At 44.2% G+C, this 25,717-nt stretch overlaps 1 protein-coding gene across 2 annotated transcripts in view; it reads right to left on the bottom strand.

Annotated features, from left to right (window-relative positions):
* The window catches only part of cux2b (cut-like homeobox 2b), a 104,089-nt gene that overhangs the window by 55,037 nt on the left and 23,335 nt on the right, over positions 1 to 25,717 (bottom strand). For both annotated transcript variants that reach the window (XM_039803965.1, XM_039803966.1), the window contains exons 2-3: positions 12,103 to 12,213; positions 9,145 to 9,192 (exon numbers count right to left, since the gene is read on the bottom strand). In XM_039803965.1, the coding sequence (XP_039659899.1) occupies positions 9,145 to 9,192; positions 12,103 to 12,213 (159 nt within the window). The remainder of the gene's footprint in view (positions 1 to 9,144; positions 9,193 to 12,102; positions 12,214 to 25,717) is intronic.

Raw genomic sequence — 25,717 nt, 5'->3', positions numbered from 1 at the left:
TCAGATATATTAAACTTCTTCAAAAGGCCCAATCTGGAGCTGAAATATGGCGCACCACTGTTGAATCACTGCCACCCAAATACTGTTGTGGTTTTTTGTTTTTTTTTATGTAGTCATTTACTGAATTGATGACACTTCATTTTAACAAGTTACTGTCTGAGCTTCTGAGAAACAGACTGAAGGCATTTTGCAGGAATATATAAATTATACATTTGCGTTTGGGTAGAAAAATGTGTTCATTTTGATGAGGGTTTACAAAGACTCGAGACCAAAATTTTTGTATTTTCTGTTGAAATATGCTAGTCAAGAGTTATTGTATTGTTTTAGCTTTCTGATTCATATACAGTACATCTTCTACATTTCCATTCACAGCTTAAAAGCAAGATAACATTCCTTCTCTCAAAAAGTTAAAGAACCCTTTCCTCACAAAATGTTTGGCCTTGACTACGCTGACTTGTATCTGTGCAAAGTTTATCACTACAGAGGTGTATACATATTTGTCTCCTGAAGCAGGAGATGTCTGTGTTCCCCTCCCCGAAAAACCTGAAACGTACCCCGGGCAAGCTACATTCGGTACTTCACAGATTACAAAGCCAATCGGCGTCTGGATGCAAATGCCGGCGAAGAAAGCTGAACCCTCCGGCGCTGAGCGGACTATTAGTCCAGAAAGCGGAAAATACAGACACGGTCGTCGCTGCTGTCAGCCGCTGCCAGTTACTGGGCTAACTCCCAGAAAACTGCAGGTCCGCCGCAACTCTCACTTCTTTTAAATCAAGGCTGAAGACCTTTCTTTTTTACCCCGTTTACATGTGCATGGTTATTTTGAAAAACGGAGACATTTCCCTTTGTTTGTGCCCTTCATTTACACGCAAAAGGAGAATTTGCCTCTGAAAACGATTCTTTCTAAAAACTCCGGCCAGAGTGGAGATTTTGGGAGGTTTAGGCAGCCCAGGAAGTGAGGAAGAGAAGAGAGAGGAAGGGATTCGTTGCTGCTGTTGCTATTTTCGGGATTCTGATTGGCTAACGTGGGCTTGAGCTTCTCGTTACCCTCTCTGCCACCTACAGGATTGCCGTGCTCTTGACGGCACTGACGGCATACATACACGGGCACGTGTAAACAAACGCTTTTCTGAAAACTGACAGCTGTGCACGATGTTATTTTTGAAAACGGAGAGGTTGAAATGTCCGTTTGTGAAACCAGCCGGCCACGTGTAAATGTGGCATTTGATGCTGCCTTTCTTTAAATAATTGTTCATTTCCTATACTGCAATGCATCTTTCATTCTCGTATTTTATCGTTTTTTATGTTTTTAATTGTTACTGAAGTTGCATTGTTGAAAATTGGAATTGTCATATAAAGATAATTAAAAAGTAAGACCGGTGGGACTGGCCCTTTCTGGCCCTTTAGACGGACAAAAATACTAAATAATCATCTTTAGGCAAATTATAGTTCATCCAATAAATTAAAATTAATTAATTAATAACAAAATAGCTTAAATTAAAATAATCCAAGTAAATTCAAGTACTTAAAAAATAAAATCCATAAAATAATAATACATAAAAATAAATAAGCACAAGTAACACAAACTTCCAAACCTTTATACTTTTTTACCAGGCTCTGCAGGCAGAACTAGAACAAGGTAATGGAGCTGCTGTTTGGCACTTTTACTAAGGTAAACATGCTTTCATTATGAGGCCAGAGGCCTCTACTATGAAGCAAGATTTGGGGTTAACGAGCTAAGTTCAGGTTCAACCCAGGGTTTTCTTTATCACGAAGGTGGATCACTTGATACCGGGTTCAATCGCCATGGTAACTCATGCTGGACGCCTAACCTGGTCGGGAGCAGGTTATGTTGGAGATCAGAGATCAACCGGTGTAAAAGCACCGCCTACTGACCAATCAATAGGCCTAGTCGATTGATAACGGCATCACCGTTCTTATAGAAGATCAGTCGGAGCTCGGTGCGGAGAGAGAGAGAGAGAGAGAGAGAGAGAGAGAGAGAGAGAGAGAGAGAGAGAGAGAGATGGGGGAAGAGTGCGCTCATAAAAGTTAAAACATTTAGAGACCGACAACGCTGTAAACATTCCCTGATGGGTATATTTATGAAATATATAGATTTGAATGGGAGGGAATTACATATCGGCTATTTCTCTGCTTATTGAGCCAATGTGCACAGCGGTTTGAATGATGTTTTTTATATTTTTTATTTGATCTCACGATCGCTTCCACTGGCAGGATTGCAACTGAAATAATAGGCTAATTACGGCAGTTTATGGAAAGGACAAGTGTAATTATGGTCAGATCTTGGTCCTGACTGATGGGGAAGTGATATTGATAAGCGTTGATTTACGCATCAGCGTCGCCTATTTTTTGTTGCCAGCTGACGAGACTGCACAACTACGTTTGATTGGTGAAACACAGTCACGTACGTGGTAGAGCCTTTGGCGGAAGTCTCTCTCTCTCTCTCTCTTTCAAAATAAAACATTAAAATGAGGCGTACGCGGGGGGAATACAAACAATGACGCGTAGAATAGAGGTAAAGAGGTAAAAAGAAAAGTAACAAGCTCATTGTGGCCTAATGTAGCGGAGTAAGAGTACAGTTTCTTCTTCACAAATCTACTCAAGTAAAAGTAAAAACTATAGTGATTTAAAACTACTCCTAGAAGTATAATTTTTTCAAAAACTTACTCAAGTAAATGTAACGGAGTAAATGTAACTCGTTACTACCCACCTCTGGTTATAGCTAAAGTCTAAACCAACAGCTGGGTCAAAGTAACCCAATCAGCTGTTCTGGGTCAAAGAATCCTGTATCCTGCATGAACAACCCAGCAGTGTGTTTACAGTACCCCAAACAACTCAGAATTATGACCCAGCATAATCAACCCAGTGATGTGTTTACAGAAACAACACAGCATTTTTTTGTGTGGGTAGCAACATTAGTGCTGACTGTAGTGATAATGATGTAGTGAAATCCCTTTGAACGGCTCCTTTTAGCAGGGCTGTAGTACTCGAGTCCGGACTCGAGGCGCTTCTCTGTTGTATCGGACCAGTCTTGGGCTCGTCAGTATTTGGACTCGGACTTGTCTCGGACTCTGCCATTGGACTCGCCAAATATTCTAGTTGGTCTCGACCGAGTCCAGGACTTTATGCTTTTGTTGTAAAGTAACTTCCTCCTTCAAAACAAACCCAATGATGAAGCACGCTCATTCAGAACACAGGTATTAGTTTAATTCAAAATCCATCTAGAACAGGCATCGTGATTGGTCGCCTGGTATACACCTGGTTGCGTCATAGGCCTCAATCATCAGGCATCGATCATTTTCATATTGGCCACAGACACAATGTCAGCGAGCACTCTGTACTATTGATTCTTCAGGACAAGTAAGAAGTTCAAGAAAGAAAGGGAACATTTTCATTTTAAACAGTATTTTAAGTAAATAATATAGCCTAATTGGATCTATAGTGTGTTACTCTGCACTTCCTTTTTGATTATTACAAATAATAAAGCAAAATGATCATCATAAAGTAGAAGATATACTGTTTCTCACATCACATCAATTATGAACAGGTAAGGGAGTGGTCTTGAAGAGGATTCTTGTTTTTCTGTCTCGGTCTAGATTTGGACTTGACTAGTCCTGGTTTTGGACTTGTCTTGGACTCGACAAAAGTGGACTTGACTACAGCCCTGCATTTTAGTGTTCGGTATGTTCCGGCTCAGCCTGTGGAACCGTTTGAACGTGCTGTGCTCATAAATCCCTGACTTTTCTTTTTGCTCCTCGGATGGGCTCCTTCGGCTGATGTTCATCAGTTTTAGGCCGAAGTTGTGAATAAAAATATATATTTTGTCTTTAGAAATGTAAACTTATGATGACTGGTACCGTAAACCCACTGAAGAGAAGTTTAGTGGGGCAGACAGCACGTATAAAATAAAGCTATAATTGGCAAAAAAAAAAAAAAAGTACCCAACTTCAAAAGGTTCCACGCATTTACATGTATCAACTCAAAGGAACCGATTCTGTGAAATTAGTCGGTCCGCCCATCCCTAGCTTATTGTTTATCTGTGTCCAATATCACTCCCTATTTATCCCATTTTTCCTCTTGTCTTTGTACATTCAGTGGAGTCCTACAGCTTCGAGATCAGTGACAACTCTTTGCTCAAGTTGAAACATTTGTGACACCTGCTAATGCATTGGCTCACTTTAAAAGTGAAGAACAAACTGTCAATAAACAGTTATTACAACAAGTAACTAACTGAATATAAAAACAAAAGAAGCTAATTGTAAATGGACTGCTGAATGCTTTTCTGATGTAAAAATGGATCTGTGAAATTAAATGAGCCTGCCTCTCAGAAAAGCAGCTAGACTGGGATATTCGTTCATTTGTCGACGTATGGACTTTGGCCTTGAATGAGAAGAAGTACCAGAGGTAAGACAGACAGCCGTACAATATTGGATCCAATATTTAGAGCTCCAATATTTAGCTTGTTCACCTTTGACTAACCATAATCAATAAAAGCCAACTTTAGATTAATGAAAACTGAAAACAGTATATGAACAGAAGTGCACTTTGTTTGAGTTTGGGTTAAAGCAGCTTTTCTGTACTGATGTGGAGACAAGGCGAGGACATTCACCCTCTGGAGATGCAGAGGACATAAAAGACTCAAGGAAGGTATTATCTAATGTCCAATTACACTCCCCACGCCCCCCCCCCCCCACACACACACACACACATCCCTTCCCCTGTGCTCTGTCTATCTCTCTCTCTCTCTCCTCTCCTTCTTGCCTCCCACCATCCTTCCTTCTCCTTAGTATGAAGAGGACACAAGTGATAAACCAGGAGCAGAGAGCCGGTGGTTTACATGGCCCTGGAGCCCATTATGTTCCCCACAATAGGCTGGAGGCCCGGACGTGCTGTGAATAGGTAATGGCGTGGAGATCCTGGGCCTGGCCTGCTGCTCAATGAGCCTGAGACAGCCGAGCAGGAGACAGGCATTAGAGATACCTCGTCAGCCCGGTCTGGAGCAGTCTGGCCATAGCCGGGGAGGAGGCAGGGGAGGATGGGATAGCGGGAGTGAGTGAGAGGATAGGAAGGTGTCGTAAATGCCCCTTACATAAGGTAGGGCAAGAATACTAACACAAAAGGGACTATTCAGAAGGTAACTGTAAGGCAGGGATCTGGTTTATTGGCACAGAAATATGGGCCTATAATGTACAATATACATAGAAATCAACACTAGCTTGAAAAAAAAAAACGCTATGCAGTCGAGAAGCAGCTTTTGTATTACGCTGTATGACTGCTGCTCACTTGTTCCGACCCCATCTTCCCAAGTTAGCCATCCACTCAAGCAATCTGTACCTAATAACCGCGAGGTTTAGCCCATGATGAAGATCTGTCTTCATTGAGCTGGAAAAGCTGTAGCGTCGCCGAGCATTTTTCCTAACGGCGCAGTCCCTCATCTATGAAAGTGCCATAGAGGCCCTCAGACAATTAGGCAGGGAAAAGCTTTATGACCGTTAGACTCACTCAGCGAGTGGCACTCTCACCGCCAGCGCCGCCAGGAGCGCTGGCTCGTGCAGAAAGGTAATTACGGAGCCTCTCATAATGACACGGAGGAAGCTTGCGTCATAACACCCACAGCCTTTTTATCATAGCGCCGTAATTAATTATCATCCTTTAGTCTTTGATTCATTCCACTATTCATAACATATTCATACATTCAAGAGAAATTATCATTTCCTTCAGGAATTAATCAAAAGGAGGAGGAAGAACTGGTCGTCTCTCGATGGATGATCAAAGACGGTGTGTTTGCTTCCTCGCCGCGTGGCGGGGCCAGTTCGGGGCACGGCACCGCGGGCACGGACGCACTCGGCTACTCCGGGACTCTGACTGGCCAAAAGCATCTCGCAAGACGCTTCACGCCGCAGGCGTTGCTGATAAAAGAGAGATAAGTGTGACTATGGTTGTACATTATCGCTTATTTCTCTTGACATTCTCCAACATACTGTCTGACGAGATACAGTAGATGATTTAAAAAAAAAAAATTATAATAATTGAGTTTGTCTTCTTTCTTCCTGAACACGAGACGTCAGTTGTATAGGTGAGAAGCAGCAGCCATTTTGAGATCTCTTTACAAAGTTTCATGGACTTCAAAAAAAATAAAAAAAATAAAGCTGCTGTATAGTCACAGTACCTCTCATAGAAAAACAAGCATCAACAACATACATAAAAACATCGTCTTCCCCCCACATCATCACTTCCCAACCTCAGGGGAAGAAATGGCACAGTTAGACTCATAAACAGGTGTCCACCGGCCCCCAGTGCGCAGCACTTTAATAGCTGTTTGATGTTTTTGATGTCTAGTCAGCTCGATCGTACCTTGCCGCTTGATAATGAGGGCCAATAATGATTCCTGAGCTTGAGGGGTTAATGGTATGTAACCGGGAGAGCTGCTAATTACACGTTACAAACTATTTATCAGAATCTCCATCTGCGCAAGCACCACAACTCTCATTGTGCACGCTAAATTACTCCACGGATTATCATTGTAAAGCAAGTTTCAGTAATTAGGGACCCGTACTGCTGTTTTCTTTTTCTAACAGCACCAAACGACATCAAGAGGAGAGGAAGAAAATAGAAGGACTGGTTAATTTGGGCCTGATATTCAGATTGGTACGGGGCAGATGTGGAGGAGGAATCCGCCTCTCCCGAAAGAAAAGAAAAAGGGCTACCAGCGTGGAAGGAATCCGTCACTGTTGTGTTTTTGTTCTCCCACCGCCCCGCAAAGGTTTATCCTGAAGGGAGTTTACACTCTTAAGTGAGAGGGAGGTGTAAATTGCACTGAGAAGCACACGCGGTCTTGGCGAGACTCGGTGAAGACTGCTGTCTGTACCGTTCGGATGGCAGCGAGCGCTTGTGTGAAAGTTGTGTGAACGGCGTGGTCCGACGGGCCCGTCTCTCCAGCGATCGCTTATTTGAGAAATAACTGTCATATCCCTCAGCCCCAAAGGTGTGCCTGAGACCATTGAGACATGTACCATCTCCTCTTCTTCTTCTCCCCGTAAATTTTTATTAAAATTACCTTCATTATAAGACAGTGTTCATTATAAAACCAAAAAACGCCGGTCTCCCAGGGCCCCGTGGATTAATAAGGACAGCGGTGTATTTTAAGCCGTAAACTCAGCTCCTCACTGTCCTTAATCTCCTTCCTACTTCACAAGGCCAAATTAACACCTCTCCTCAGCTCTGACGGGACCTCATTAGCAAACTTCCAGGGAAAGAAAGAGGCGAGCAGAACGAAAAAAAAGAGGAGAAGAAGGAGGGAAGCGACCAATGACAGCCACCAGCTCTGGGATTAACCCTTTCTCCTCCTCCAGCTCCTCGGAAGAAAAAAAAAACTAGGTCGGCAACGTGTTTCTAATCAGTCGCCTGGTTAGCGATAATTAGAAGGCGAGATTGGACGGGAGTAGGGAGAGGAAGTGGGTGGGGAACATTGAAATGAAAAAGAAAAGAAAGCGAACCTGTCATGTCGCAAACACTTCAAAGGAGCCGACTTCTCCTTTAGAAGTGGCATGATGAGGGTCCAAGTACCACAAGGCACTCCTCTGGGCCTCCGTAAACTGGGAGGGGCAGTGTGGAAGCAAGGACCCAGTTCTTTTCTCACTTGTACGCATCCTCACAGACACACACACACACACACACACAGGCACACACACACACACGCACGCCAGGACTATCGTTCACCACCTGTACAGTGCAGCTGCAGGGGAGCCTTCGCCTATCCCAAACCACACAGCCAAACAAGCCCATCCAGCTCCACCTTCTCTCCACGTCCCCCCCCCGCAGCAGCAGGTCCAGGTCCCACAGCTTACAACCGAGGTCGCGCAGACTACCGCTGGGTAAAGTTCACAAGCCTCCGCAAGCTGTTTGACATTACCAATAAGGTCAAAGTGTATCAGAAAACACCAGAGGATTATATTATTATGGTGTGCCGAGTTGCTCGCTGCACCTCGAGATAAAAAAATAAAATAAAAAAAATAGCAGAGTTTTTTTTTTTTTTTAACCGCAAGCTGGCTTACTTATCAAAATGTGCAGAACATAAGCTTGTGGAAGTTACACAAGAGAGACCAAGGAGGTACCCAGAGAGGCCCGCAGCTAACAAGAAAAAAAAAAAAACTCATCGCTCATTATCAGCCATCTATTTTATCTACTATGAAACATCTCTAGACTCCCAGTTGTCAGACATCAATGGTGCTTAAATTAATCCTGTGGGCTCCTGTTTGCACAATAAGGACATGGAAGGGTGCTTCTGATATTTGTGCGACTTTACAGTTCGAGTAATTGAATTAGCACACAAAAAAGAAAAAATCAAACCACTAGTATTGCGGCGTGTGGTACTGAAGAATGTGATCTTCTCCTGCCGGGAGAACGCGGCTGCTCGGGCACAGTCAATTATAAAGCGTTGGAAAAAAACGAATCCGCCAATAATCACTTCCAAGAGAAGTGAACAATCCATGCTGAGTGTTCTCGTGTTTACCGATGATAGGGCTTTCAGGTTAGCGCCTGAGCGGGAGCTTGGAGGGGGGAGAGCCAGACTGAAAACATATTTGTGGTATCATTTCCATAAGCCTTTGCTTTGCGGACCATAACGCAGCTCACAAATGTGATTTATGACCTTGGTTTAATGGCTGGAGCAGAGTCTTGGTAGGTATCAGATGACTTTTTCCAATATGGCGACGTCAGAAGGGGGGCATGGTGAATGCACCATCACAACAGGAAATGAGGGCTTGTCTCAGCCAAGAAAATATGAGAAGCCCGATATCTGATCATCTAATGGCAGATAGATGCTACTTCACTTTGACAGAAAAGGCATCAGTCAATAAGCGCCAGATGAGCGGCAGCACGAAAAGTATGCCATGGCTCGCTCTCGCCCCTATCTATCAAATCATCCATTCCAGAGGCCCACTGATCTGCACTGGTCAATGTGCATATAATATCCAGCAGCAATGTCCCGCGTGTCAGTAAATTACAATGTGGAGCAGAAAGAGCTTCGATCATCAAGAAAAATGCTACTAAGCGGTTCCCAGACTGTGTTTTATTCCTGCGGAATCGGTTAACTGTTTCATAGATCTGTGAAACGGGACTCACCTGGGCCTGGAAACTCTTGAGAACAGGTGCCACCATCTCCCGGACTTCCTGTGTACGGACCAAAAAAGTAAACTCAGTATCAGCATTTTTCCATTTTGCAGATGCACCACCTGTTTAGGAATCAGACTGGCCCCGGTGAGGCACAAGCAGCTCCATAAAGAAATGAAGAAGGCTGAAAAGATGTTAACGTTAATGGATTCTCTCCAAAGCTCCCTTTCACACCGCACGTGTGTGTGTGTGTGTGTGTGTGTGTGTGTGTGTGTGTGTGTGTGTGTGTGTGAGTGTGAGTGAGGTATGTCGCTATGGGCTGTGGGTATTAGTGGTTAAAACCTAAAAGGGTTTGAGTGGGCATGTTTGAAAAGTGGGGCTTTCCAGTAGCTTGCGTTAGAGCTCAGAGATCCAGACTTGTGCGAGCTCCCACAGCCTCAGGTAAAGGGGGATTGTGCTGCCAGTGGTGACAGCCTGATCCTGTCTTAAACGCCTGTATTATACTGACAAGATTACAGCCCCGCGCTACATACTCAAGCTGAGATAGACAGGCGGCATAGCCACAGAAAATAGTCCGAGGGCTCATCTATAAAATACAAAAATATTCTCCTTGACTTTCGGCTTAGATGTCAATGGACGATCATTTCAAAGAAAACCACAAAAAAAAAAGGATAAATCTTATCAGTATCATTCATAGATTTAGCTTTTCATGTATTCAGTTCAATCCACCTTAATTGCCATTTCGCCTCACAAAAGCAAGGTGGAATGAGGTCTTGGCACATTATAATACACCAATGCGGTTTTAAAAATGGTATGGTGTACAACAAAAAATAATGACGCACACAATAGTATTATTACTGTTAATGTATTAACAATAATACAGCTAGCAGATCAACTGATCAAATGCAGTTCATCGGGGTACATACACATGTTAGCTTGGGGGACAGAAGCAAAAGGGGTTTGCTTGTAAAAGATCTTCTCAGGTAGGCCGGCGACAGACTGGCGGCGTGGCGCGAGCGTGGCATTTCTGTTGCGTGGCGGCTGCGTGGATTTTTCTACGTCTTTTCACACCAGAAACGTGTCTGACGCGGCGCTGCTGCTAGCCTCGTCTGTACACATGTATGTTTCCCATTGATAAAATGCACTCAAGCAGTAGTATAATTCATGTCAAACGTAAATATACACTGATCTGATTACAGCAAAGACAATGTAGGCAGAATTGACGGCAAAATAGGCTACGGAATATTTCGTTCTGTATTGACAGGTGCAATATTTGAATTTTTTTTTTTTATTACATTTATATCTGCATTTATGTCAAAACCTAGAGACTTTCAAACATCAACATGTCATTTATTAATATGGATTTGTGTCAAAATGACACATAAACATCTTTTCCTATTCTATTTTGCCTGGAAACGCTTCCAACACGCTTTCGTGTCGCGTGAAAAATAGCCGTCGGTTCTATTTCTAGCAGGCGGTGTGTAAGCTCTGACCTGTTAACATGGGAGACGAAACAAAAACTGACACGCCACGCAGCTGACACGCTCGCGCCACGCAGCCAGTCTGTCGCCGGCCTTAAGTTTAGTATACTTTAGTGATGAGGAGTCCTGCTCAGGGAGGTGGAGTGCAGGAGGATACTGCTCTAAGTAGCACCATTTGCATTTACTACTTAGTTGTTCTTCTCGCATTAGTCCAATCTGCCATTTCTGTTGGACAAGACTGTGTTTTGCGTTGCTGATCAGGTGGAGGGGTGTGTAAAGTGATAAAGGGAGTGGTGAACGTTGAAGGCTAGGTTCATATTTTTTCAAGTCTGTCTAAAAACAGTATTCCCGTGCACATATGTACACTGAACGAGTTACAGTAGTTACAGTATTTGTCCCTCCTGTTCATACTGGACGCCCTTTCTAAACGTGGATGGCACCAGAATCCAGTGACCTTATCTGTGCTGATATGCATTCTAAAGTTCAGTCCGCAGATAATATTCAGAGTTGGACAAGGTTTCTTTGCCAGGCTGCAGCAGAGGGAAAGTAACACATTTTGTACCAAAAAAATTTCATTTTGGAAGATATCTACTTAATTTGGCCAACTCAGACAGCTGAAGCCTCCTATTAGTTTGGGCTGAACCTTAGAATGAACGTTTGGAAAGCACGAGGACTGTGGATTTTGTACCTTATCGCTTTCATTGGAATAGGAGAGGGATCTTTTCTCGCAGGCAGCATAGGCAAAAGGAACGACTACAGCGATCAAGAACTCTTACTCTTACATACATGTACTGTACATATGGGCGGGTGAGCATTGTTTTAAGACAGACATAAAACACAGCCTTTAAAATGTAAAAAATACAAGTACAGTTTTCATATCTTTGTACTCATTTTCTACTGTGCATTTGTCTTTAATAAAAAATGTTTTTATAAGTATATCATATTTTTAAAGCAGCACAAACTGTGTTTGTAAAAGTCATGTTCATTCAGCGTCTTCATTAACATTCATCAGATTGTGTTTAGTCAGAGTTTCCAGAGACACCTGTTCCTGTCACACCACAGATATTTGGAGAAAGTCAATATCAGCTGCCAATTCAGACGCCATTATAAGGTTTTATATATATATATATATATATATATATATATATATTAAAAAACAAACTGACGCTTTAGCTTTGAAATTTTAAGTAAGCAGCAAAGTTGTGCATACCTTTTGAGCCCCCTGGCCTCTCATTTCACCCAGCCAGAGGCTAACGCTACTGCAAGGCTGCAGCATTTAAATATTAACTGGGGGCTAACCTTGACTTCTCAAGTGTCTCAACTGTTGTGCGGCATTAATATAAAAGTAATGCAGATTTTACAGAAGAAAGAAACAATTATCTGTACAAAAGGCATTTGCGGGGGCTCAAGTAGCAGCAGTGACACAGATAGTTGATACCTGCTGACATGAAGACGAGGAAGAGAAAGTGGGGGTGGGGGCTAGACTCACCTCAGGGACATTTCTCTTGAACTCCCTGCTCAGCTCTACCAGGTGCTTGTGGGAATGTTCGCTCTCCTCCTGTCGACCAGCCAGCTCAGACGCCACAGAGTTTAGCTCCCTCTACAAACACACACACACACAAAAAAAAAAAAGGGAGAGAGAAACGGTGAGAGGAGGAGAGTGGAGAGAGAGACGGCACTTTAGGGAGCCTGCCAACACTCATCCAGTAAAGCTTAGAGTGTACATAAATAAAAATACACTGCTGAATATTAACAATGTAATCCTTCATGATCTCACAGCAGTAATACTTACAGCTAGCCCTGGCCCATAAATAATTAAGCCAAAATAAATCCAATGCCTACAGTAGCAGAAGGCCTTTTAGATAATCAGTATTTGAAATAATCAATACGCTTGCAACGGCTATAGAGCGCCAGTGAGGGAGTGGGGCGAGAGGGAGGGGATAGAGAGAGAGAGAGAAAGAGAGAGAGCGAGTGAAAGTGAGAGAGAAAGGGAAGGGAGGGAGGGAGGGTGAGTCACGTGTAGGGACCCAATAACCTGACATACACCCCTGCAAACAAAATAGAGCTTCCTTCTGAAATGAAGGGCTGTTTTTTAAAGCCCGGCCAAGACCTGACTCAAACATACAAATGCCTCGCTTGCTGTCTTAATTACCACAGGTCAGATCTATTTTCAGCCTCTTTTCAATCTCTCTCCCATCGCCTGCACCAATCTTTATATTGACCTCGCACAGATTACCAATACACGGCAGCAGCCTCCATAGCTTTAACCAAATTACCCTTTTGCTACAACAACAGCCTTAATCGCTATTCCATTAATGTCTCCGCACATTGCTTTCTTACATGTCCGTGTCATACGAAATGAGCGCTCCACCCCGGCAACATGTCTGATCCACTATTCAAAGCTGTCTGGGTAGCAAGCCCTTCATCAGAACCTTGCATTCATGCTGGACTCAGCTGCACCACATGCCATCCACAAATCCAATAGTATCGATCAGTCATCCAATTCCCGGCTCTTTCAGCAAACAGGGGAAGAAAAGAAAAGGAAAACAGATTCTAACTCTACTCTGCTGTATTGAGCAGCGCTGGAACGGACAACTGTACGTTCACCTCCTCTTCATTTTCACTGTGATTCTCCGTAATTGATGAGGATCTTCTCTTGTAACAATAGAAAAGTGGAGTAGGGGATTCAATTACCACTGCGATTTTATATATGACGCCGGCAAATTAAATTGACTGCGTTTTAATTAATCTGCAGTCTTACTTAAAGGCAATTTAATAAATCATCACACAAGGAAAAAAAAAAGGAAAAAAAAAAGAAGAAGAAAAAAAAGAGAAAATGGAAGGGTGAAAATTCAACAGCGGCGGCCTCGTGGGATGGTGGCAGCCTTTCGGTCAGAGAAGTGGGCCGTTAATTGAAGGGCTGCTGGTTCAAGTCCCTGGATCGTGGCCCCAAGGCTGTGGAATGAATTGCCTCTGCATGTCAGACTGGCCCCCCCCAGCCTTCACATTTTTAAAATCACGACTTCAAATTAACTTTTTTTCATTGGCCTTTTTAACCTGCTTGAGAGTTCTGCATTTTTTATTTTCCAGTTTGTTACTTGTTTGAAATGTTTGTTTTGCTACTCGTGTGCTTATAATCTGTCCTAAATCGTGTCAATGTCCAGCACTTTGGTCAACCCTGGTTGTCTTAAATGTGCTTTACAAATAAAGTTGGATTGGATTGACGAGTCAGAAAGTGGTTAAAGTAGGACTGAGTGGGGCGCCTGGGTAGCTCACCTGGTAGAGCGGGCACCCATATATAGAGGCTTACTCCTCAACGCAGCGGCCGTGGGTTCGACTCCGACCTGTGGCCCTTTATTACATGTCATACCCCCCTCTCTCTCCCCTTTCAAGTTTAAGCTGTACTATACAAATACAGGCCTAAAATGCCCCAAAAAATTCATCATTAAAGTAGGACTGAGTGTAGTCGGAGGTGAGATGTAATGCTCTAACCCTAAGTAATACATTTCTACTGACAACAATGGATTAACACTGTAGTTTTAAGAAAGCATCACTTAAAAGGGACAGTTCACCTTAGTGCCACAAAAAGAATTAGCAATGTGTATTTTCAGAAATCATGACGTGGTTATTTAAGATAATCCACAGACCTGGTTGTGAGCAGTTTCATGCAGGAACTATTTTCTTTCTACCAAACTACAGCCACCAACCGTAACTTAGTGCGGAAGGAAGCGTACTGTAAGAACGAGAGGCTCGCTAGCTTGTGGAGACGGGCATTTCACATTAGCTTAGGCTATAAATGCTGTGCTGTGCGGCATTGAAATTAGTTTACAGCTAGCTAGTCTCGCATTGCCACACCTTCCTCCACAGCGCTGCGGATGACGGTCTGGTAAGGTCCACACAGCATTGCGAGATGGGAGAGAAACGTGCTCTGGTTTCTTGGAATTTCTTTAAACCAATCACAATCACGGTACGTTCAAAGGTTGTTTAAGTCGTACAACAGAAAATTCAGATTGGAAAGATAGTCAAGTCTGGATTTACCCCGCAGAGATTTGAGGAGCAGTTAACCATAGTCGTCAGAAATCCACCGGAGTTTAAAATTCCAACACAAAGAAAGCGGAAGGTAACGGACATCCGGCGGAAAAGAGTGACATCCTGCAGAATTTCCGGCAACACCGGAAGTGGAACATCGTGTATATAGACTAATAGCTAGCTAACCTGAGCTAGCTAACCTGAGCTAGCTAACGTTACAGTGCTCATCCATGAGTATGCTTCCTTCTGGTAGAAAGAAAATAGTTCCTACATGATACTGCCCACAACCAGGATTATGGATTATCTTGAGTAATCGGGTCATGACTTCTGGAAAGAGACATTGCTGTTGAGTTTTTCAATGTATATTTTATCGGCACTTTGAGCGCCATAAGCTGAGTGCCTTCTAGTTCCATTATATTGGAGAGAAGGCTCTCTACAGGCGATATCTCCAACACTGGGCAACTCACACCAAAACAATCTGGATTGATAAATAGCACTAGAGGTAAGAGGGAAAATATGTATAATTCATTTTGGGGAGAACTGTCCCTTTAACAGGAATAAATAGTGCATTTGATGGGGACTATTTTCAGCCACGGATGGATACACATTTGGTGTAATAGCGAGAAGGCTATTAACGGCACCAGGAGGATGTATGTGCAACTGATTTAAAATAAACTGCAGGGTCTGTGTTCATTGTATGTCACCCTGGATAGTTTGACATTTTGGGAAATACGCGTATTCACTTTCTTGCGGAGAGTTTGATGAGAAGATTGATACCACTCTCACTTTGCAAGCTAAATATAAATCTAAAGCCAGCAGACAATTATCTTATCTTAGCATAAAGACTAATAAATAAAGACTAGAGGCAGGGGGGAAACTTTGAGCTTGGCTCTCTCCAAAGTAAAAAAAATAAATAAAGAAATAAAAACTGGCTAGCAAACACCTTAAAGCTCACTAATTAACACATTGCATCTTGTTTTTTAATCCGAACTAAAATTGAAGCAACAAGTTGTTATACAGAGAGTAACGGCAGTGACTTCCTGGTATCTCCGCTGATTGGCTGGCAAACTCACTGTGACAACAAGACCCCAGAAGTGAGAAACAAGATAAATTGGCTATATGAGGCTTCGGCTACGTGGGCGATACTTTTAATGGGATTTGTCCAAGTGTCAAAGTGACCTTGTTATAGTGGGAGCCCTAAATTTCTCCTGATGGTCAGGCTAGTGTCTTGCGTGGTAGCTCGCTGCAATATGCCAATGTGTCTGTGAATGAGTAAATGAGAGGCAAAATTGTAAAGCACCATTTACCAATGCCAGTGTTTTTCTGGTGTGGATAGTCTTACCAAGCCTCAGAGACGGTCTCTTGTCATGTTTCCTATTTGTAACAAAGACAGACACATTTTTGAACATCTGGTTACTACCACTGCTCCTGTCGTTTAAAAAGAAATGTACAAGTTTTACACTTAGAAAGTATCCAAATGTTTAGGATACACTTGGTTAGTGGGAAATGTGTCATTCCTTGTAAATCATACTGTCACTGGCAAGGCCACGGCTGTACAGCATAAGGCGACAGGACTTTATAAATTCTTGTTAGTCCTTCCAGTCCATCTGGGATGAGCCTTCCTGGAGATTAAGAGAGGGGGCTTTCAGAAGCCGGCCAACCTCCACTAGATTCAAATGGCCCCAGACCCGGCTAATCTTGCCAAGAGAAAATTCCTCTAGAAGTGACTTTTGAGTGGATTTTATAAGTACTTAAGATATAACAGTGTGGTGATTCTAAGTCCTCCAGTGCTTTAGTGGCCCTGGTATAGAGCTGGGTTCGCTTTTTATTGCAGCTCAGCTTGATGAGAATGGTGAATACTCGTGCTATATGCAAGCCAAACTTTGCTACCATAATGGTACGGTTATTTTGAGAGCACACCCCCACACACACACACACACACACACACACACACACACACACAGTTTCTGGACCATTACGAGGGAGGGGAGCCTGACCAAACACCCATCAAACGAAACCGACTGTTGGTCTTTCTGGAAAGAAGTGAAGCAGAACAGACTGTTTGCTACTTTGGTTGTCTTGCTCAGATTGATGATGGGAGGACTTCCACAATGTAGCGTTTCTCAATGCTATCTCGGGAGACAAAAGATACTAAAGAAGATTTTTCCTCTGCTTCCTAATCAGATGTGATCCATTTCAACCTACAACCAGGGCACCTTTTGAGATCCCCGATAAAATTCACTTATCTCACTCCATTACGTTGAGCTTCATCCTTCATGAAATCATTTGCATGAGCGTGTAGATGTGTCTGATGCCTTGAACACTTAAAAACGGAGAAAAGGTGAGTTCAATTCGCTGTGCAAAGAGGAGTTTCTCTGTACTCATTTGACAGGTTTTCAAAAGGACGATTGGGACCGAATTTTCAGTCTATGGCAGTCGGGTCAATACAGAGCTCCTGTCATTAAGCCTCTGCCAGTCAAACATCCAGCCATAATTGATGAGTTTTCCCTGGGGAGGGGCGGAGCTGTCACTGGGGCTGGAGGGACAGGAAAGAGGGATTTTGAGCACGGAACCGGTCCTGGCGTTCTCAAGTCAATCTGCGAGGGGAAAGCAATTGGTGACTTCTGACTCAAAACCAAAGACCAAGAAACAAGAAGCTTATTGGCTTTAACGGGATAGATCTGCAGCCTATTGGCAGTCAGTAAATGGACTTGAAGCTCAATGAACTGCTGAAGACCAGAAAAAAAAAAAAAAAAAAGCAGTGAAACAAAGACTCACATGTCCTTTAGCTTACAAACGTAGGCCCTGCCCCTCCGACACTGACCAAAGATGGACCCTATCGGCGTCTGGAGTGGAGCCCTCGCATGATCTGACAGGCAACTATTTATACGGCATTAAGAGGTCTCGGGTTTATGCAAGTGTGTTGCAGCAAAGACTGCAGGGAGTGGTCCCTTTAGACTGTATTGGGTGAGGGATAAACCGGGCAAGAAAAATGGAGGCCAGCGGTGGCAACAAATCTGTAAAAAGACAAAGCACTGAGGATCATGGCATAAGCTGGTTGTCAAGTATGTTAGGTTTCATTTAAATGATGGAAAGGGCATTGTAGGCAACAATAGCAAACTGAGGGTAACAAGTCTAATAAGCAAATCCAGCAAAGACAATTTTTTGACAAAAAATGGGTTGCAGAGAGAGAGATGTACAGTAACAATCTGTCCAAGTGCGAATGTTTGAGGTAAAATGCGCGGCTCACTAATGTATTGTGGAGTAGATTTGACATTGATTCATTAAACCTAGCTCGTCTTGATTACATCTGTAGTGGTAAGCTATTTTCTGGCCTTTCACAAAAGACAGCCCATGGTGGAAAATGTTGACAACTGGGGGGAAAAAAAAAAGAAAAAGAAAAAAAAAACTACCAAGGTAACTGCAATGAGGTAGACTGAGTCAAAATCACTATTGTGTGCACTGGGCTTGGGCGGCACAAATTAAAGAGGAAAGAAATAGGCAGGAGGAGGAGAGAGAGGGGAAAATGCAGATGGGGTATTATTTTTCTTTTTGTATCCCATCTAATTGCAATCATAGGCAGATGTCTGAAAGTGTGACAGCATCAGCAGAATTGCTGCTGAGAGCACAGAATCTTTGTCTAAAAATAATCAGACATTCTGTGTGCTGCTGTTTGTTATAATGGTAATCGATGCTGGAGGCTTTGAATTCCATCAATTTATAGATCCACTCTGTTCTGCCTGGTGACTGTACTGCCTCACAACCCCCATACGCACACCGACGCCAACACACACACACACACACACACACACACACACACACACTCGCACGCAAGGCCTCGCACAAAAGAGAGCGGGTGGGCACACATGCGTGCACAGAGACACATGTGCGCTGACAACCGCACACAGAGGCTGCAGCAAGGCAGAGCAGGGACCAGTGTGTGATTAAGATAAGTGTAGTTTCCTTTCATACATTCCTTGTCGCCTCCTATTCTCTGTGAGGCACAAGATTGTCCATAGCTGCCTCAGATCAGCCCCGCATCTCAGACGCCACATTTGAGGGGGGATTTGATCAATAAATCAAATCACCACAATCAATGGCCCCAATCACTGCAGTCTAGTCTGGCCTCAACATTATTACTGGCAACCCCCCCCGCCACTCCAGCCACTGAAGGAGGAGGGAGCAGTTCTGTGGGGGGGATGGAGCAGTGCGGGAAAGGGCGCACATTAGCGCATGTCCATGTGGAAGATCCAAAATGAACCCTTATCTGGCCTCCTTGGTCTGAATATCAGTTAAGGGTAGAACAGGCAGTGTGTGTGTGTGTGTGTGTGTGTGTGTGTGTGTGTGTGTGTGTGTGTGTGTGTGTGTGTGTGTGTGTGTGTGTGTGTGTGTGGGCGCGTGCGTGTCAGTCAGAGGGAGCTGGGCAGGAGGAGGAGCCTCTAACCTCCATGAGCTGGCACCAGGAACGTGAGCTGAGCGAGCACACGGCCTCTGACAGGGGAAACGCTGGGGGCTGCTATCACCTGGCGTCTCCCTCCATCTGTTTACCACCGAACACTGCTCCTTCACTTTCACTCCCAATCGGCTTGGCTAGGGCTGCTCCAATTCACACCGCCGTCCGTCACGCTGTTGTTAGACCACGTCACATCTGGGTCAAATGCTATTTGCATATAACACTGAGAGGTTGTTTTACCCTGCTGCGAGCGCCAGATGGGTGGAGTTAACCCTATTAACCCTATCCAGAAAAGGTCACTTGCCAGGTATGTTGTCCATCGCAAAAAGAACGACAATAATGGCGCACACACACACACACACGGTTAGGAATGTTTAACTGTTAGGGTAGACATTGCACTACTCTTTATATGGCACTGGGGGGTAAAAGGGACCCGAAGGCACTTTGACTCTTGACCCCACGAGGTACACTTCAACATTTCAGGATATAGGCTTATTCGCTTTTCTTGCCAAGATGTTTAAGATTTAGATTGATACCTGATCTCGTGTCCGTCTGTTAAATATAAAGCTACGGCCAGGAGATGATTAGCTTAGTTTAGCATAAAGACCGAGACACAGGCTAGCTGTTTTGCCCCCTGTTTCCAGTCTTTCTGCTGAGCCAATGCTTTATGCTAAGCTAACTAGTCTTGTGGCAGTTGATTCATATTCAAACAGATACGAGTGGTATTCATTTTCTTCATTTAAACTCTCGACAAGGCCGCGAATGAGCGGCTTTTCTATCCTGACAACCGTCTCATGACCCCGCCGCTTTATCTTGCGACCCCTTTTGGGCGGGTCCCAAACCCCCACCCCCGTGTTGGGAATCCCTGCCCTACGGATTACTTGCACATTCTGCAACTGTCCACTCTGCAGCAGCGATACCGACTTGAGCGGTGCAGCAATGTGTAGGCAAGTGTATAGATTGCGAGGACTTACCGACGAAGAAAATCACATTGAATTTTGACACCTCTCTAAACTCTGGACTGGTAAGTCTGATAAATCATCCAAAATAATTAATCCCCAGTCAGTCAGGCTGTCTTCAAACAGCATGCTAAATCTTACAAAAGGAAGGAGAAGCATGTGAGCGTTACAACCATCAGCAAAAGGTGTGACTGGTGTTGTCAGCCATTATTCGTCATACCCTGCTTCATTTAGAGAGTTTTTGGCGCCTGATGCACCAGAGCACAGCCTACTTGTCAACACTTCTCTCGCTTTAATTCCAACATGCACATTTGGACACACATGCACACACACACACACTTCTTATTCCTCACTCATATACCGGTAACACTACATCTTAGTGTGATCAGGGAGGCTGTAATTCCATTTATTGTCAAGTCTTATTCAAAATAGTATCAAGAGATATCACGGAAACATCTTATTACAGCCCTTTAAAAAAAATATATATATATATAGACCCTGTATCCACTCTGGATCCAATGAATAACTTTAAATGTCCTCCAATTAGAAACTTCAAATTACAATCTATGACTGAATGATCCAAACGAAGGCCAATTACAACACCTTATTTATCATCATTAAGGCCGACCATTGTTCTGCTCCTCTCAAACTCTGTGGTTCCAATCAGGACGTCTATTGTCATTGTGTGGTACATGCAGGGTGAATAATTACACAGTCCTATGATTCATTAGCAGACTAGCGGGTTGAAACCTGAGCGAAGACATGATAACCTCAGTCGGCCATATGATCAACTCAGATGTGAATGTGGAAGAGCGACAGGGAGGTTTCACAATGGCCAAGAACACACACACACACACACAAAAAAAACAAAAAAACAGCCAGTGCACACAAAAATCTTCCAAACTGAAGGTTTTTTTGAGGGGGACGCATAACAAATTAGATGATGGTACGAACTTGAGCAACAAAATTGGGGACAAGGTGTGTTTTTTTTCGGTTTCTTTTAAAAGTGGGAAGAGGAGTGCACTGTTGAGGGGGACTTCTGTGAAGCGTCACCATTGAGGTCAGTTAGCGGGAGAGAGGAGAAAGGCTCCGAAGATGCAGCCATCGCCGCAATGGCCCACTTTCACCTGGAACGACGAGCTGGAGCGATGCAACACAGCTAACCTGCGATTGTTTATTCTCTCTTAAGAAAATGTCAATCTGTTCGCTCTCAGGTGTGCTGCTCTTCCTCTTGTTTTTGTTGTTTTCTCCCCCCCCCTACTCGCTCCGTTTTCCCTTGTCGATCGCAAGCGAGATCAAAGCGACGCCGCTGGAAGAATCTGAATATTTCAGGTGTGGAGAGAGGGCTGCGTTTCACACCACCTGTGTAGCGCTGAGAGACGGGTCCCTCCTCTCGCTCAGACTCGGTTAGTGGGGCCCCTGGGGCCCTGGCGACATAAACCGGGGCCACCTGTCTGAGAGAGAGAGAGAGCGAGAGGGAACACTCCTTTACCCTCCTTCTCTCCATCACGCTTTCATTTTACAGCATTTGAACCAAAAATAAAATGAATCTAAATAGAGCGGTGAGAGTGGGAATAAAACCAGCGCTGACAACAAGCAGCTGAGAGCTTTGAGCGCCGTCACAAAAGGCTCCGAGATCTGGCAGACGAGTTCCGTTGCCGCAGTATGGGAGCAGCCACTTGAAAGGGCAGTTTATACATGAATCACTTTATAATTTGCCCTGTTCTGCAGCAGAAGGTAGCGCTCGGAAATAAATGATGAGCCTGGTCAAGACAATCGCCGGGATTATTCTCTGCCGTAACACGGCGCACAGCGTGGAGCAGGTCTGCGAGATGGCTCGCATCACATCATCAGGGCCGCCATATCGGACCCAAAGCAAATAAAAAAAGCATCCCCGATGTCCGCACCAGCCTTAACAGTTTGATGTAGCTGCTCTCCTTGGAGGGCTGTGTGCCTTGACATGTGTGCATGTGTAAGCACTTGTGCAAGCGAGTGTGTACGTGCAGGTGTGTGGACGTGTGTTCAGGGGGGCGTGGAGCAGGTTCCACACTACCAGTTCCCAGCCACGTCTCTCAAAAGGGCCGTAAAGTCTTTACAGCAAATTCCTTACATTCATCTGTGTCAGAGCACTCGGCACACATTAGGCGTTTACACGGGAGGAAACACAATCTATTTGATGCTACACTGCCCACACGTCCAGAGCCCTCCTCCCCACACTGGAGATTCACTGTGTTTAACTTCCATTTCATATTCTGAACAGGCAGGCAGACAGGCAGGCGGGTGCAAGGAATGGACTCCATCTTGCTGTAAATCAGCGTTTAAACACCCGGCTAAATGTAATCTGGAAAGAGTCAACAAAGAGGCCCTCGCATCACGCTCCTCAAGATATTTGTTTTTATTTATTCCGGAATGTGCAATTGATTTTTGTTGTTCCCCCTAATGATGTATGCAAACGGTGAACCGAAAAAAAAAGTCACACTTCATTTTTTTCTCCCGGCTGCTGCTGCTGCTGCTCCCCATCTTTTAACATCAGTGGTGCTTATGAGAACAAGTGGAGGTTAATCTAGGGAGCGGGTCACAGCCAGCCGGCTCTTTGTAAATGTCAGCTGGGAGATCCAGGCCTTTCTTATTACCACACTAAACCAACAAGCCGGTCGGCTCCAAGATGGATGTGTGACATGGAGGTGTCCCCCCCCCCCACACACACACACACACACTTCTCACCCCCGTCACAGACCAACCCCTGCACAGAAAACCTTATTAATCAATCGATTGATCGCCATAAATCAGGCCAGGCTTTGATTGTATCAGCAAGTCATGCAATCAATCAATTAGTCAGGACCAGGCGGCCCAATTTGCCTAAAGAAAGATGAATGCTCCCCCACATCATCCATTTGGTTGTCCGTTTACCCATCAAACACGGCTGCTGTTGACTCCCAAGCCCAACATGCATCCTTTTATCGATTTCGGCAGATTAAACTTGCAAAAGGAATCAAAGGACACTTAACTGACTGGGAATAATTCTGCCTTTTTCGTTTGTAGTGAAGTATTTCTCTGCGCTCTCCTTTGATAGCGTTGCCTCATATCATTACAACAACAAAGTGTAAACATTAAAATCCAGAATACAGAGCTCCTAGGAGTGATCCAGCACAGTGAAGGAACAGCTACAGAGGGTAATGCTTACAAGTAACTGGACCCACTCTGAGAAAAATGGGGCACAATGGGACAAATCATGGATTATTATGAGCCAGACCTACCCAGGTTTATGTGGCAAGGCAAAGGGGAGCGAGGGGGACTGAACAAGGAAACAGCTGGATGAACAAACTGTGGAAAACATATGTATAACGACATATTTGTTTCATATTTTATCCCAACTGTGAATTCCAATCCACATTGTGACACCGGCTGCCTCGGTCCAATGCTTCCCATCTGCAACTCGGTGTCAGGATGTCTCCCAGGACGGGCTGGGGAAACTTTGGGGACGACAACAACCGACAGGAGCAAGTAGAGCACGACAGAGTGGGCTGCCGGAGCCTCGGCGTGCTTCTCCCCCAGCGGCGGGTTGCAATGTGGCAGACCGCGGCGCTGCCGTGGAGAGGAAAGAACACTGGGGACTCCCCCCGGGGGAGAACGTCTGCGGTGGGATTAGAGCCCCACCAGACCCGGTTCTGCTTCACATCCTCAGGCCCCAGTGTGTTACTGCCAGAAGGGGGCCACCGAGCTATCTGTTTGGGGGGGGGGGAGGGGGCTTTACAGTTCTGCCCAATCTCCCCAAGCCGCACCATGTAATTAGAGATAAAGACAGAGGGCTCAGCTACTCAACCTCAATTCTACCGGCTTCACACAAGGCTGCCCACCCATAGCCCCCCAGGGGAAGCCCTCAACACTGCCACTATACCAGCACCTGTGTACACCAGCTAGCTACAAAGCCTCCATAATCTCCCAACCAACTGTTCCGCAGACTAAACATGTAACATACTACAAGGTACGGTACGTGATCGTGATTGATTGGCGTTTGAACGTGGCGTGTCGCCAAGTCGCTACACCGGGATTTGCAACGGCCGCATGCTTGTTTTTTGATGGCGTATTCCATATACGGTGTGCGTCAAGGAAGCTTCATATAGTAAGAAAAAAAAAAACACACACGTAAACAATAACCACGGTAAATAAGTCATTTTTCTTCATATCTTCCTCTAAAACTTCATCTAGGCAAGGTGGAAAAATGTAGAGGATAACGCAGAGGAGGAGAACTCTCGACTATATCCAAGAAACACAAAATTATACTATGGAGGGATCCATTATTCATCTCAGATACATTTTTCATTTAGGAGTGGGCTGGATATGAGCAATGATGAATGCATCGCCCAGGATGCAATTTGTATGTAAAATAACACAAGATTACAGAATATGTTTTAAGTGCAAATGCAGTTTGTTGCCATCTAAGTAGAAAATGCATTCCAACAAAAAGGAATAAGACCTGAGCCACGCGATGTTGCCTCATAAAAATCACTTAGCCCATAGCTAGGCCCCTTGCCAGTCCTTATAAAAAAAAAAAGGGGTCACAATGAGAGGCTCAAGTGATGAATGAGCCAACTGGAGTAGATTTTCATTCATACAATGTATACTACCTCTTGGCAGGCCATTTGAAAATGTGGGGATAAGTAAACCGAATAACTGAGGCTAATTCAACTTACATCCAGCTCGGCAGCGCATTTCCTTGACATCCACACAGTTACAGTGCAGCGAACGCACAGAGAGCACGGTTAGATACGTGTCTGCGCCCAAGTGCACACAAAACGTGCTACAATGTTCCGCTGCGTGCCAGGCATCCACATGTTCCTCTCAGGACTCTCGCTCTCTCCTCATCAGCTTCACTCGGTGCACACCGTTTCAATTCAGTGCCTTTCAAAGACATACAAAGAGCCTTCCCCCTCCATTCACAATACAAAGATTGAATACAGCCTCCTAACACAAGACATGCCCACCACAGAGCATGTAATACAACTCATTACTGGGCATGCAGGGTGCAGAGGGGCTGCGATGGGAGAGACAAGCACATCGGGGAGCGAACAACCAACATCTCCATCTTTCCTCACAACTAACAGAGCTCCAAAACCAGCCTTAATAACTAAAGCAATCCGATTGATTTTTCTTTTGGATTTTTCTTTAGGAGGTTCTCTGAAATAAGTCTTATAACAGTGGCGGAACTGAGGGGGAAACCAGAAATAAGGTAAACACTTCAGGTGAAAGTGCCACAGAGCCTGCCAGGCCCACAGACATCACTAGTTCCATGATGGAAAGCAATCACAGTAGGGCTGTGCAATTAATCAAAATTTGAAATCGCGATTACGTATTTGGCTCATAACGATCACAAAAATAGAATAATCGAGAAAAACGATTATTTTTGCACATTACGTTTTGCAAGTAAAAAAAATTAAAAATAAAATTCAAATGGAAAAGTACGACATTTTACAGTTAACTTTTTAAAGATCAATAATAGTTCAACATCTTTCCCAAAGTCAACGAGTAATCGTGTGAAATACTCGTGATTTCAATACTGACCAAAAGAAAATCGGGATTAGGATTTTTTTTTTTCATAAAATCGAGCAGGCAAATTCAGGTCTAAATTGCAACTTTCCCTCCTGCCTCTCCAAAACTGTGGT

This window comes from Perca fluviatilis, chromosome 6 (assembly GCF_010015445.1).
Source record: "Perca fluviatilis chromosome 6, GENO_Pfluv_1.0, whole genome shotgun sequence".
Classification (NCBI taxonomy): domain Eukaryota; kingdom Metazoa; phylum Chordata; class Actinopteri; order Perciformes; family Percidae; genus Perca; species Perca fluviatilis.
This window is presented reverse-complemented; position numbering and strand designations above follow the sequence as displayed.